The 14,319-nt window shown below is 42.2% G+C and overlaps 2 protein-coding genes across 2 annotated transcripts in view; one reads left to right on the plus strand and one right to left on the minus strand.

Annotated features, from left to right (window-relative positions):
- The window catches only part of LOC149307203 (coiled-coil domain-containing protein 33-like), a 138,655-nt gene extending 135,223 nt beyond the window's left edge, over positions 1–3,432 (plus strand). The window contains exons 24-25 of the mRNA XM_089538577.1: positions 918–1,013; positions 2,620–3,432. Of these exons, the coding sequence (XP_089394703.1) occupies positions 918–986 (69 nt within the window). The 3' untranslated portion in view covers positions 987–1,013; positions 2,620–3,432. The remainder of the gene's footprint in view (positions 1–917; positions 1,014–2,619) is intronic.
- LOC149307204 (cholesterol side-chain cleavage enzyme, mitochondrial-like) lies at positions 2,979–14,035 on the minus strand. The gene is made up of 9 exons (XM_089538578.1): positions 13,746–14,035; positions 12,015–12,170; positions 10,351–10,550; positions 9,625–9,828; positions 8,636–8,796; positions 7,754–7,920; positions 7,237–7,315; positions 5,804–5,995; positions 2,979–5,457 (listed from the first exon to the last, which is right to left on the minus strand). The coding sequence occupies exons 1-9, from the start codon at positions 14,033–14,035 to the stop codon at positions 5,335–5,337; spliced, it is 1,572 nt and encodes a 523-aa protein (XP_089394704.1). The 3' UTR covers positions 2,979–5,334.
- Positions 14,036–14,319: the final 284 nt, after the last annotated feature.

Below are 14,319 nucleotides of genomic sequence, written 5' to 3' on the forward strand. Positions count from 1 at the left end.
CCAGAACAGATTCACCATCCAACTAAGAGCCAGCATCTACCGGTAACAACATACCTCCTCTTCACTCCCCATCCATTTTTCAAATACAAAATCCAACCAGACTAAAAGCTGAATCTTACTTTCTGTTTTAAATTACATCTCCCATAATCCCTCATCCAATGGCTGTGCTAACTAGGGGTTTGGGGACCTCTGACAGAGAGAACATTTTCCATATGATTTGACATCAACACAAGTGATGAGACATTGTCCTCCACCACACCAGAAGGTAGCAGTTGTGCTCAGCAGGTGCAGGGCAGGCCAGGTGGCATGCACATATCTGCCCTCTGAAAGAGGGGACCAGATGGCCAACTCAGGAAGAATGGTGGGCACATGCCACAATTGCCCTCCCCACCACACTCCTAACATCTGCTATGTGAGGCAGTTGCTTCACTTAGTTTCATGGGAGATGCTCTCCTCCCTCTCTGATTTAGTTGAGTTCAAAATATGTATTGATCAGTGCTAGAAATATGAAGTCGAAAGCTTTCATGGCCAGCATCCATACTTTTTTGTGAGTTTTGGGAGCTATGCGGCCATGTTCTAGAAGAGTTTATTCCTGACAATCTTCTCTGGAAATGCCAACCACAGATGTTGGCCAACCATCAGGAATAAATTCTTCTAGAACATGGCCACAGAGCCCCAAAAACCCACAAAAAAAACCCCTATAGCACTAAAAATGTTGCTCAAGAGCTTGGAAAGGTTATCTGTTTGGACTACACCTCCCAGAATTGCCCAGCATGGCTGTCTAGGAGTTTCTGGAGTTATAATCCAAAACCGATATTTTTCAAAGCTCTGGGCTCAAGCTCACTCAAATGTACGTATGTCAGGAGATTGTAAATGTTTCTAGCTCATTTTTGTCACCTTGCTCCCACAACTTACAGGATGAGAAGGAAGGGAGAGGGGATGAAGATGAGAAGGTCATCAAGGTCCGTACAATGAAGAACAAGTAGCCTGATGTTGGAAGGCTCCATTCATAGGTCAGTGTAAGGGCTGTGTACTGGCCAATCCTCTTGACCAAAAGGGTTTAGGACATCCATCCTTCCCACTCCCCATATCCAGAGATCAAATTTTAGTCTATGTGTCACAAACCTCAAGGTGGGAAATCTGTTACATGCAAGACCAGATAGACCCTAAGCTATCATGTAGGGCTTGGGGAGATCTGTTCCGTGAAAGACCAAGGAGGGTAAGGATGAATATAGAGCTTGGGGGAATTACTTTATTGGATGCCATCTCTCTGAATTCCCCAGTCATCTTGGCTATGGCTGTCTTGGAGATCGTTGTCTGAAATAATTTTCTGAGCTTCATTTATCCATGGCTACCAAGGAGGGGGAAGAAATTGGAGACATAGCCATGTTTCATCTGGAATATCAGCATGCAAAGGGATCTTGTAGCACCTTTGAGAATAACCGTGAGAAAGAAGTTGTAGCGTGAGCTTTTGTAGACTTGGTCTACTTCCTCAGATGGGGATGAGGAAGAAATTCATACCAGTTTGTCTCTGCAATGAATTTAGTTTCAAATTCAAATTCAAATTTTATTGATTTTGACCAAAGGTCATTGCACAGCACAACAACATAACATTACATATAACAATATAACAATATAAAAATACATGAAAAGTTAAATTTGCATGTTCAAAATGGGGGGAAATGATTTTAAAAAATGTATTTGAGAGAAATGAACATGGAGAATCTTTCCCTTTCAGTCTATGGCTTTGACTGTTTAGCTCTTAAAAATCTGACTGTGCATTTCTGGGCATCCAAGCATACTTGGGATGCTGAATTACAGATCCCTCCTCCTCTTTCCTTACAGCAGCTATGGGCAACTGCAGAGACTCCAGGAACCAGTTGCCACTCACACCCAAATCCACTGCAGGCCACAGAAACTGTCTCTAGTTTTTCACACACAAAAAAGGGGGCCTAAAACAAAGTGTAGGGAGCCAGTATTATTTACAAGAGAATCGCACACCCATGGCAGTTTCTGGAAGTGTGATCTCCTTTCAAAACAAAACTTTTGTCATGGATAGGGGAGCTCTGTTAGTGGCCACTAGTGGCACACATGTTACTAAGACAATGAATCTCCATTCAGTTTCAATGTGAACTTCTGAAAAGTTGCTCAAGGTGAAAAGCCTGTTTGGGGAATAGAGACAGAAACCTTGGACAGCTTCTACACTGCAGAATGAATGCAGTTTGACACCGCTTTAACTGCCATGGCTGAATGCGATGGAATAGTGAGATCTGTAGCTTCATGTGCTATTTAGCCTTCCCTCTCAAAGAGCTCTGGTGCCACAACAAACTACAAATCCCAGGATTCCATAAAATGCCATGGCAGTTAAGGCAATCTCTAACTGCATTCATTCTACAATGTGGCAGCAACCTTGACCCCATCTATGTGGAAGGAAGAAGCTGGGAACAGCAGATACAGGTCCAACTGTGGGAGAGAAATATGTTGGAGGTTGGTCCCCCAAGGTGCCCTAATGCAGCCCACTAGTTTCTGCAAACTTAACCTTCAATGTGGGAGGAAAAACAGTGGGGGCAATAGGGATTTTAGACACTTTACTGATGTCTGTTTTCTCCCCTTTCGCAGAAGACTCATCAAAATTCACTATCACATGCCAAGCATCAGTGCCTCCATCCTCTACTATAGCTCTGCAGGGGCAGCAGCATTCCACATAGTCTGCTGGGACAGATGTCTTATTGCAAAATATATGTGCTCACCCATCCCTCCAGATTTATACATCTCTTCTCCGAGAGGCAAGTAGAAGACTAGCCTCCATGGAAAGCTGCTATTAAAATCTTGGCACTGGTTTCCTGAGTGCTGTCAAATTGCAAGGTCAATGGATTCCAGCTAATGGAGATTTATCTGGGAGGAAGGAGAAAGAAGACCAGAAATGGGTGTGTGTATGTGTGGTACAGGGAAGGGATAGTGTCTTAGAAAACCCCTTGATGATGGAAGCAGTTGCTATTGTCAAAATAGGTTTAGTACCTTGGATAGTGCCTTCAAAATCTGGACTGAAATCCTATATAGATTGACCACCTCCAGGGCTATGGAAGCCACCACTGAATAGAATAGACCCACCATCCACATTTGCTGCATGGTGTTGTAAAATTGAATCAGGATAATGGAACTTATGGCATTTCAGATGTTGTTGAACTCTAGAATAGTTGAACTAGAGTCCAACAGATAGATCTTGTAACACCTTTCAGACAAACTGAAAGAAACAAAATAGCAGCATGAGCTTTCGTAGACTTCAGTCTACTTCCTCAGATGCATTTGATGGAGTGGACGTTAGGTGCAGACATACATGTGCCATTAGTGTGTGAGAATGTCAGTTCAAATTACAAATCCTTTGTGCATGGAAATAAAGTTGCAGGTCCAGTTTTAAACATGGTTGTTAGTACACAAAGATTTAGGAAACTTGTCTTTGGGCATGGAGATGAACTCCATAGAGTCCAACAGAGTTCACCCATAGGCAACCTGGCAACCAAGGCAGTATCACTGGTGGAGATCTGGAGGCCTGTAGCCTGAAACCTCTTGATTCAATCCTCCTAGAGTAGACCCATTGGAATAAACTTTGAAAGGTGAGTCAACACAGGCAAACACCTTTGACTTAAGGCTGTGGTTCTCAACATTTAGTCTTCCAGGTGTTTTAGGCTTCAATTCTCAGAGGTCACATTGAAGATGACCACCACTCAGGAATTCCATAAATCTCATACATACATGTGGAAGACATCAACAGGATTCCAGTTCATGGGAGCATTGTTGAAGTAGGCATTGCGAGAAAGAACCACCACATGCTCACAAATTCCTTTCCCTTTTCCCCAGTTGTCAGCCTTTTCTTCTTTGGAAAAAAGTTCTCTGTGAAGGTCCTTCCCTAAAAGTGATAGCAAAGCCCAGGATAGAGAACAGAGGCATGCCTCTGTTCTCTATCCTAGGCCTCCCAGAATCCCTCAGCCAACGTGATCCCATGTGGATTTTGAGATTTGCAGTCCAGCCGGTCTGGAAGACTCAAAGGACACTGGGATAACAATGAGTGTTTACGCATTGCTCCAACAGGAGCAAAAGAGCAATCATTTTGCACCAAACTTTGCATCAGATTTGTTTAATGCAATTCTATTGTGCATAGATGGAAAGTTCAGAAGATGTACTATAACTGAAATAGAAATACTGTACATTTTCCACACTCTCCACACTGGGAAAGACTGTGATCAAATGCCATCTCATTCTGCTCTCCAGGTGCTAAACATGGGTGAGAAACTGCAAGGTCTCTGCTCTTCCTCCTCTTATTTTTAAACTGGACTTGGGCTTAACCGCATTTCGTACAAACCTTGATGACTTTCTCTAGTACTGCAAGGCCTGAGGGCAAAATGCTCATGTTTGTGAGGAGCAGCTGGAATGGAAAGGCCAAAGTGGGCTTAGAAATTTAGAAGCTTTGCACATTTCATACTTGGAAGACAGCTTAGTGAAACCGTTCAGCTCAGAAAAGAGCTCAGCAGCAAAGCTCCAAACTTAAAAGGAAGAAAACACTGTGCTAAAGGAAATCTGAATGCAATCAAACTTTTGCTATTGGAGAGGAGGGAAAAGTCAGACACTGCAATTGGAATGCATGTTTATTCTTTTTCAGTACTAAATTCCTCACTCCCAAGCTAACAAAACTCAGTTGATGTTTTCTTCTCTCCCTGACTGCATCTACCCTGTGAAAATAATGCAATTTGACACCACTTTAACTGTCATGGTGACATCCTATGGAATCCCGGGATTTGTAGTTTGTTGTGGCACCAGAGCTCTCTGACAGAGGAGGCTAAATGTCTCACAAAACTACAGATCCCAGTATTCCCTAGGTTGGAGCCACGGCAGTTAAAGCAGTGTCAAACTGCATTAATTCTGCAGTGCAGATGCAGCCAGAGTTTTGGTAACATTTATACTTTCATTTCAGTAAGTATAAGTTCAATCACATTTATACGTCAGTAAAATTTATACACCATTATGACCAAGGTAGTGAAGAATTGAGGCTGCACAACATTGCTGTGCCAAGATTATCAAGTACTTCAGAAGGTGCTGGTCTCTCCTCCATTGGTGATTTTTAAACAGAGGTTTGATAGCTACCTTTCAGGAGTGCCTTAGCAATGGATTCCTGTATTCACAATGGGTTGAACTAGATGGCCCTCAGGGGTCATATTCAAAAACTAGCTGGCACCAGAACCCTAGGGCTATTTAAAGACTGTGATGCATACAGTCTGGCTATGTCTATTCCCATCCTTTCTCTGAATGTTTTGGAGAGATTCTGCATGGTTTCCCTGTTCATGGATGGGAGTCCAGAGGCCGTAGCGTCAAGTAGATTGGCTTGTCTGGGATCAGGATGAGATCAAATTTGGTACCAACTTCCATTCCCCTCTTAGTTTCAATCTTGAAGTTATCCAGCATCTGGAAAGAGAAAAAGAGAGATTGCTTTTTTAAAAAGCATCATAGAAAAGAGAAGAGAGAAGCAAAAAAAGCAGTGTAGTACAACCACACTGCAACTTTGCGAGCGTAGATTTACACTATGCAAGCACAGTGTAGGATCTTGGCCAATGTCGGCTTGTCATAACCAAGCCTGGCTTTAAAAAATAATAATCGACAAGCACAAGCCGGCTGTGCATAGTGTCAATTGGCCAATGATTCATGAGTGAAGTAACAAACCCACCAAATTCACGTCCCTTGCTGTTGGTTTCAAAAATGCTCCCTGAGGCTTCCAGGCCATAAGAGATTTGGGAATCAAGTTCAGACTCACATGGATCAAGAATAGTTGCATCTCCAACTCCGCAATCCTGCGCCCAAGGCACTGACGTGGCCCAAAGCCAAAGCTGAGCCCTCGAAAATGTTTGGAGTCATGATTCAGCCACCTTGCAGGGTTGAATTGCTCGGGTTTGGTGAAAAACCTGGGATCCTGACCCATTGCATGGATGCCAACCTGGACTAATGTCTGCAAAGAAAAGGTGGAGTGGGAAAGGGTCATCAGTCAAGTTCTAGCAATGGATCCCCCTGTGTGATCTCCAAAATTACTGACTACATTGGAGGCATAGCACCATTATTTTCTGCTTTTCCCATGTACATATATGGAATTGGGTTCAAAATACATCTTAGGCTCATCCAGGTGGGATAAATGTTTCTGCAGGTTGTAGTATTTGTTGTTGTAGTTCTCAGGGTTTTTACAAATATACTGTATGTATCAAAGTAATGTTTCTGTTGCTTAAAATGCTCAAAAACAAAATAAAATAAAAAATGCAGAGAGGAAGGCATTTGCCCTGCAAACTATAGGACCTTCCTCTGAAACTGAGGCTGCAACACCTGGTATTCATTGGCAGTCTCTAATCCAAGTACTAACCAGCGGTGACTTCTTAGCATCCAAGATAAGACAGGATCTGGTGCCTTTGCAGGCCCAATTGTAGTCCAGCAGATGGATCTGGGTGGGAGTGAAAGGAGCAGGAGGAGGATAAAAGAGGAGCTGATAGCAGCCAAGCTTATGCAAAAGAGAAAGGAAGAGAGGGGATAAGAGGGGGGTGAAGGATGAGAAATTGGACCACTTTCAAAGTAGCATCTAGACAGTCCAAGCAAAGGCCAAGGGAAGAGAAGAGGACCCACAATCTGTAGAACAAAGGCTGAGCAATGGGGCCCTTCTCCTCTGCTTCACAGCTGGGTACCAGCACTGGCCACACTCCAAGGACTGAAGCTTTCAACACACACACCTTCAACATCCCCACATTTCATTTTAAGTACAAAGCCGGATGATCCAGCCCTCCTTGTTTACAGAGTATCATCCCTAATTTTTTCCCCCATCCCTTTTAAATGAATGCACCCAGTTACTTATTCTTTTTTGCCTATCCAGAATTATCTTGGAGCGGTTAATCAGTCACTCAGGTCTACTTCACAGAGCTCATGAAAAGGAAGACTGTAAATACAGTCGGCCTTCTGTATCAGCAGATTCGTTATCCACAAATTCAACCATCCATGGCTTGAATATATTCAAAAAATACATAAATTCCCAAAAGCAAACCTTGATTTTGCAATTTTATATAAAGGGCACCATTTTACTATGCCACTGCATTTAATGGGACTCCATCATCCACAGATTTTGCTATCCATGGGGGTCCTGGAACCAAACCCCAACAGATACCAAGGGCCCACAATATAAGAACCACAGTATCATTTCGTACTATCGCTCACCTTGGCAGGGATAAAATAATTCTGAAGGATAATCTCTTGAGTTGTGTATCTTTGTATCGTCACTGCAACCGGGTGAAGTCTTGGGGAAAGTGGGAGGAAATAGAGAATATTGATATTACCGCTAATAAATAAGTCACACAGCACTAATCCTCTCCAATGGGAACAAACCCAGGGATGGTTTAACATCATCCTCGCATGGTTCTTTTTCAAAAAACGGAATCTCCATCTTCTACCAACATGTGTTAAATTATACAAAGCAAAGGAACCTTCAACAAATCTCTCAACCAAGGTGCACAACACTGTGACCATTTGTTCCGTAGTCCTAGGTAGGATCTACAGCTCATAAAAGTAATCTTTTTGGACCCCAGTTCCTAGAATCTCCTACCCAGCATGCTGGTCAAAGGATCTCTGGTTCAAAAAAAGAAAAACCAATTTCTTCCATCTTTGAGAAAAATACAAGTAATCAATACATTAATGCATGGTTTGCACCATCATAATAGAAAGGAAATCCCCTTACCTTAGTACTTCTTTGACAGCAGCTTTGACCAATGGGACAGATTTCAGGACCTTCAGGATATCTCCCTGGGAAGATGCTTTGGCTGCAAAGATCTCAGACCGCAGTTGTTCCTGGAGGGCTGGAGCTCGAGCCAATTCATACATGGCCCACTGGAGAGTTATAGAGGTCTAAGAGGCACACCAGGAACAACAATAAATATTGAGGGTCTCATCTGGCATTGCAAGCATCAAAATACAAACATACTTTCCAGTCGTGGCTAGTGGCTTCCATGTTAGTAAGGCAGTGAATCCAATCTGGATTTAGCCCAGACTCCCAAGGAGCCATCCAAGGAGCCATTTATTTTAGAGCAAGGTTCAATGCCTTTTTAAATTTCAGATTAAAACATGGAATAGATTCACTGCTTCTCCTCAATGTATCTGGCTACAACCACCATTGTTCCTTTCATATAGGTGCATATATTTGCACAACAAAATTGAATTTTTTGGTAAAAAAGGTAGCTATCAGACCACCTATTTGTGATCATTTCAAGCAAAGGGCTTGATGAAAAAGATAGCCAACACCAACAAGATTCTAGCCCAAATCCTATTATTGCTGCATCCCAGATACAAAAATTTGATTCCCTCCTACGATTCAACTCATGTTCCAGATACACAGCAGGTGGGTGCACCATGTTTCTTTCCATGCTGGGAATAACCGTACCTATTGAATCTGACTGGTGCAGATAGTGGTGAATTCAGTTTCAGTTCATTTCTGAAGAACCTTTCCAAAATTCAGAGATTTCTTCCAATTCAGGATAGAAATAATTTTGGATGGGGGAAAATTAATGTGAATAAAAGTGAAAGTGGTGGATTTTCATATCCCTGACTACTATCCACTCCTTACCGTGTCCACCCCTCCTGCCATCATCTCTGTTATGCTGGCTTTGATATCTTCGACGGCTAACTTGTCCTGCATTAAAAGGCTGGACAAAACACCCGTGTATTCTTTGGCATTTTTCCGGTTCAGACGGAGGTCTCTGTAGATGTTCTGTATGCATTTGTCAGCTGGTGAGACAGAGAGAAAGAAAGGAGGGAAATGTATACAAACGTACTTCAGTCCAGTGGTGAAGTCACTGTGGAAGCAAAATCTTCATATCCTCACCAGAGCAACAACTTCTTCTCTAGCTAAGCTCAGGGGAAATAGTTCCACCAGGGTGCAGAAGATATCACAAGTGAACAACACTGACAGGCTAATGTCAGTGCTGTCCTGGGACAGCATTGACAGCATTCCTCCAAATCATCTTAGCAGTCTTAGAGCAAAACAACAACCCCAACTGTACCTTTACTTTCAGACAAGATGGCACATGGATAGACAGGCCAATGTTTAACTCCATATAGCAATCTCTTGTGCTTACATATCTCAGAGTTTTGCCTTTACATTAAAAACAGGGTGGAGATCTGAGGTCCTTCTTGTTCTTGTGCCTTCCTTCTCACCTTCATTGTGGCTCAAAGGGCCTATCTGTGATTTTGTAAAATATTTAACCCTCCCAACTACAGAAGAAGATCATAGAATCAATGGGACGTATGTATTGACACACCATTCAACAATTGATTCAATGGGTCTTTTCTGATCATAAGTCATTCCATAAAATAGAGGGCTTAGTCTGCAGCAGAACTTGGGAAAGTGACTTTTTGGACTGCAGATCCCATTGCCACTGGACTGGAAACTTTGGGGAGTTGTAATCCAAAAAAAAAAGTCACTATTACAAGCGGTGATCTCCAACGTCATCTGCTAACCAAAACTGCTTACATTCTTGCAACTGCCTGGAAAGAAATGAGCACTGTGTGATCTCTGAGGATAAACCAGGGCTTCCCAGGAATGAATCTGCTCACCATGTGCGAAGATGGTGTCCCAGGCTTTCACATGATCCTGCCAAGTGCTGGAGTTGATCCAGCGTAGAAAAGTGGGTGGGATGTACAGCATCGGAGAGGTGCTATGGAACATCAGCGTGATGGCATCAATAAAACTTTGGTTCTCCGGGTCAATGAAATCCTGCAGAAGCCCCAGGCGTGTGCCATAAAGGACACTGCACACAGCTGTGGGGCAAAACAGATGGAGAAAATGGCTAGAATTGTGTCTTTCTTCAGGGCATGGCTTAGGCGGGAGTTATGAAAATCTAAACACTTGCATTGAACCCCTGTTGCAGCATTCTGTGTTGTGCACCTTCAAGTCATTTCCAACTTACGGTGACCATAAGGAAAACCTATAGTGGGGCTCTTTATATTTCAGGACCTGGCAGTTCCATTTGTAACAAAACCCAACATTTTAAAGAATGAATTCAATGTTTAAATATTTTCTGAGGAAATGGTCCTTTTCATCTATCAAACATGATACCTGCATGCTAAGCCTAGTTGTACATAATGCATTTTATACTCCTAAAGTAACAAAATGATTCTCAATCTATAAAGAGTGCTGCAACCAGACTTTGGAAAGTCACCCCATTTGAACTACAGCTCTCAGACTTCACCAGAGGCCCTGGGGATTTGGGGAGCTGCAGTCTAAACTTAGCCACATTTCCAAGTCTTATCTAATATCAATTAATTGCTCCATGGACTCACACTCCAAGGCAAAACGGAAGAGTTCGTTGGTAAGGTCAGCTGTCCATTTCCCCTGTGGGCTCCGTCCAATCTGTACGTGGACCTTCTTGACAAAATCTTCTCCCACCGTGTTCAGGAGAGGCACAAAGTTGTCAATCACTTTGAGAGAAAGGGCTTCCTTGTTCAGAGCCAGGCGGTCCTGGCGCCAACCTTCTCCATTCCTACAGATGAAAAGGAGAGAAGCTGGCAATGGAAGATTTCTTGAAAATCCAAGGAATCTTCCCAGGCTCTGGATCAGGCCCTTTAAACCATTTTTTAAAAATTAATTTAATTCATAGCCAATCCTTCTCTTGACATGGGACCCAAGGTGGCTTACAGCAAGGTTTAAAAGAAACAGCTAAAAACTCAACTGCGTCTGCTTAGTCATTTCGGCTTCTAGAGAGAGTTCAGGCATGATTTGTGGGCTCTCATAGAGAGAATGACTTCTTTAAAAATAACTTTCCAAAGGCCTTTCAAAAGTCTATTGAAAGTCCTTGGTTCTACCATTGGCACAAGTCCATCTAGTGTGAGCATGAGAGAAAGCCTTCTTGATGGCTGCTCCCAGTCCCAGGGGGATAAAATTCTTTCCCATAGGAGGCTATGCTGGCCCTGTCTTTGCTTTCCTTCCACTAGCATGCATTTTTTATTATTACTATTTAAATAGAAATTTGGTGAATAACAAGCTGTGCAATGGTGGAGTTTCAAAGCAGACATGTGTTGGCCAGGCATCATCCGAGTGTGGTCAAGATGTAGTTCTCCAATAAACTGGTTATTGTCAACTACTGGAGAGCAAAATGGCTAACTAATATTGTATAAAGGGCTCCCTCAGATGAATATAAGCAAAGAAATAATAGGTTTCTAAGAACTAGATAACAAGTATCATCATGCATATACAGAATAGTGGATGATATGGTTAAGAACAAAGAAAGGAGACATGCCTTTTGCAGTAGTTTAAAGCACTAAACAGAAAGGAAGAATGCATAGTGCATTCTCTTTGAAAATATATGATGATAATGAAGAATTTTAGAAAGGAACGATAAGGGTTTTATATTTTTCAACAAGAGCAAGATAGGAGGTGCAAAACTATAGAAGTAATATGAAACAGGACAAGGTAAATGTATGTACACACACACACACACACACACACATTATTTGTTTGAAATTTTATAAGCAAAGAATGTAATATTATTTATGAATTGTCGGTTTTCTGAATAAAAACTATTTTTCTTAAAAAAAGGAGTGTGCTGAATATGATTAACATTATTAATGAGGAAGAAAAGAAAAGGAGGCGATGGAGTCTTGTCCTTCCCAGGAGGCTCAGACAAAAGCAAACAGCTGCAACCTTTCATTGCTTTTCTTTTATTCCTCACTAATGACTTTTGCCATTTTGACCACACACTCATGTTGCCATCTTGACCACACACATCTGTGAAATATTAGGGGGTACATTGGAGAAAAACTGGAGCATGCTTTTACAATCAAAGTTAATCGAACTTCCCCCAATTCAAGATTTAGGTCCATTTTTTTGCATGCACCCATTTTTAATTGGTTCTAACCCACCTTGAGAACCAGTTCTGAAAGAAAGAGAAGATCCCCCTTAGGTTCTCTCATTATGAATTTCCCAGTCCTGTCTTGCAGGCCCTTACTTGAGAAGAACTCCATATGGCTTGTTACGGAAGTCGCGATAGGCCGTCCAAGGAGGCACCATGAATCTCTCTGGGTACAGTCCTTCAGCCTTAAAAACAGTCGCGGCATCTTCTGGATCAATGATGTTGACACTTTCATAGTTGCCCAGTTTCTCCCTGCCAAGTGAGCAAAGGCGGATTAGCTTTCATTAGAAAGATGCACGGCATGCCCATAGATTCTCTCTGCATTCTTTCCTATATGTCAGACTTCCATTCTTTGGAGACAAGAAAGAAAGAAAGAAAGAAAGAAAGAAAGAAAGAAAGAAAGAAAGAACATACGAAGCTGCTTTCTACTGTATCAAACCATTGGTTCATACAGCCCAATATTACCAGCTCTGACAGGCTGGTGCTTCCAACAGGATTTCTTCCCTATCCCTACAACTCTGGAAATCAGGGTTCGATTCCATGTTCAGTCATAAAATCCCACTGTGTGACCTTGGGCTTGTCATATTCTCTCAGCTTCAGAGGATGGCAATGGCGAACCCCCTCTGATGAAACCTTGCCAAGAAAACCCCTTGATAGGTTTGCCACAAGTCGGAAATAACTGAGAGGCACACAACAACAACAAACCTGGTATTACTTGGTGGTCCCCTATCCATGTTTGTTTGTCTGGTTATTTATTTAATTTCTATCCAACCTTTCTCCCAGCATGAGATTAAAGACAGCATGCAACATTTTAAAAACACAATACAAGTTTTAAGAACCTCTTTGACTACAGTTTTTTGTGGGTTTTTCAGGCTATGTGGCCAGCCACAGACGCTGGCGAAATGTCAGGAATAAACTCTTCTAGAACATGACCACGTAGACCAAAACACCCACAAAAAACGATGGATGCCGGCCATGAAAGCCTTCAACCTCTTTAACTGTTTTACAAAAGTTAAGATACAATTAAATTAACTTTGATTTCTTTTTTTAAAACAAAAATACAAGTTAGAAACGGCACTGTTGTTTTGTGTGCCTTCAAGTCATCTCTGATTTATGGTGACCCTAAAACAAACCTATCCTGGGATTTTATTGGCAAATTTTGTTCAGAGGGGATTTGCCTTTGCCTTCCACTGAGGCTGAGAGAGAGTGCAACTTGAAGGCACACAACAGCAGCAGCAGCAGCAGCAGCAACAACAACAACAACAACAACAACAGTGGTGTTTTGGTTCACCATTCAGCTATTGCTTCAGTGACTTCTCTACCAATGAGATCCATACAGTGATAGAACATACAAAAGGTTGACGTTAAGATGCAATTAAAGTATGGATAACCTTTTAAACAATCTGATTTGAAGCATGCAATTAAAAATGATGAAAATACAAACTGTCCAGTTAAAGACATACGATGCCTTACGAAAAGCCCATTCATTAAAAACGTGTCATTCTCAAAAGCTTCTCAAAATGTTGATCGCATCCCCTGAAGAGACTGTGCAGAAATACTGTACAAATCAAGTTGATTTCAATGAAAATATGACTTAATCATCAAGGTAAAAGAAGACAGGTTACCTGTACCTTTTATACTGTATCATTTTAAACTTGTGCTGGTCTATAGTCATAATAAAGAAATTCATTTATTCAGGCAGCCTGCGAGGTAAATGAACTTTGCAAGGTGTGATGAAACAAGCCCACTTATTTAAAATGACCCTTTGCATAGGGGAATGCCGAGGAGAGAAACGCCATAATGAACCCCAAAAATGGAACCCCTTACCGGTAAATAGGCCCAAAGGTCTGAAATTTGTGGATCATGATGTTGTGGAGATTATGGAAGCCCCCTTCCTTCCAGAAGAGATACAGGTTGAACCAGTTGGATTTCCAGTTGCCTGGCAATTCGCAAAATGGCCTGGCGGCTTTCCCTTCCAGAGGAGAAGGGTACAACTCCCGGGAAACAGCATGACCTTTGCGGTAGCCAAGCCACTGAACATCTTCAGGCCAGGAGAAAATCCTCCAACTTCTTGGGATGCCCAAGCTGGGCATGTAGAGATGACACCTGGCTAGCATTCCCAGAAACGAAGAAAGGGAAGAGAAAAAAGGGGGGAAATGTGGGGGGGGGGGGGAAGAAAGGGGGAATGGGGAGAGTCCAGCCACCAGCTTTTTAGAGGCTAATGTCCTTCAAAGTGATGTATGTTCACTACAATCTGTCTCATATAGCAGCTGGGCTGCTCTCTTTCAAGGATTCCCCCAGTAACTGCTTGTTCCAAAATCCCAGCCCATCTTCCCTCCCCCTTTAAAAACAATACTCATTTTATCCCAATCCAAAAGGAAAATGCACACAAATTCAGTAA

This window comes from Sceloporus occidentalis, unplaced genomic scaffold (assembly GCF_023333645.1).
Source record: "Sceloporus occidentalis isolate IW3139 unplaced genomic scaffold, rSceOcc1.0.p SCAF_9, whole genome shotgun sequence".
NCBI lineage: Eukaryota > Metazoa > Chordata > Lepidosauria > Squamata > Phrynosomatidae > Sceloporus > Sceloporus occidentalis.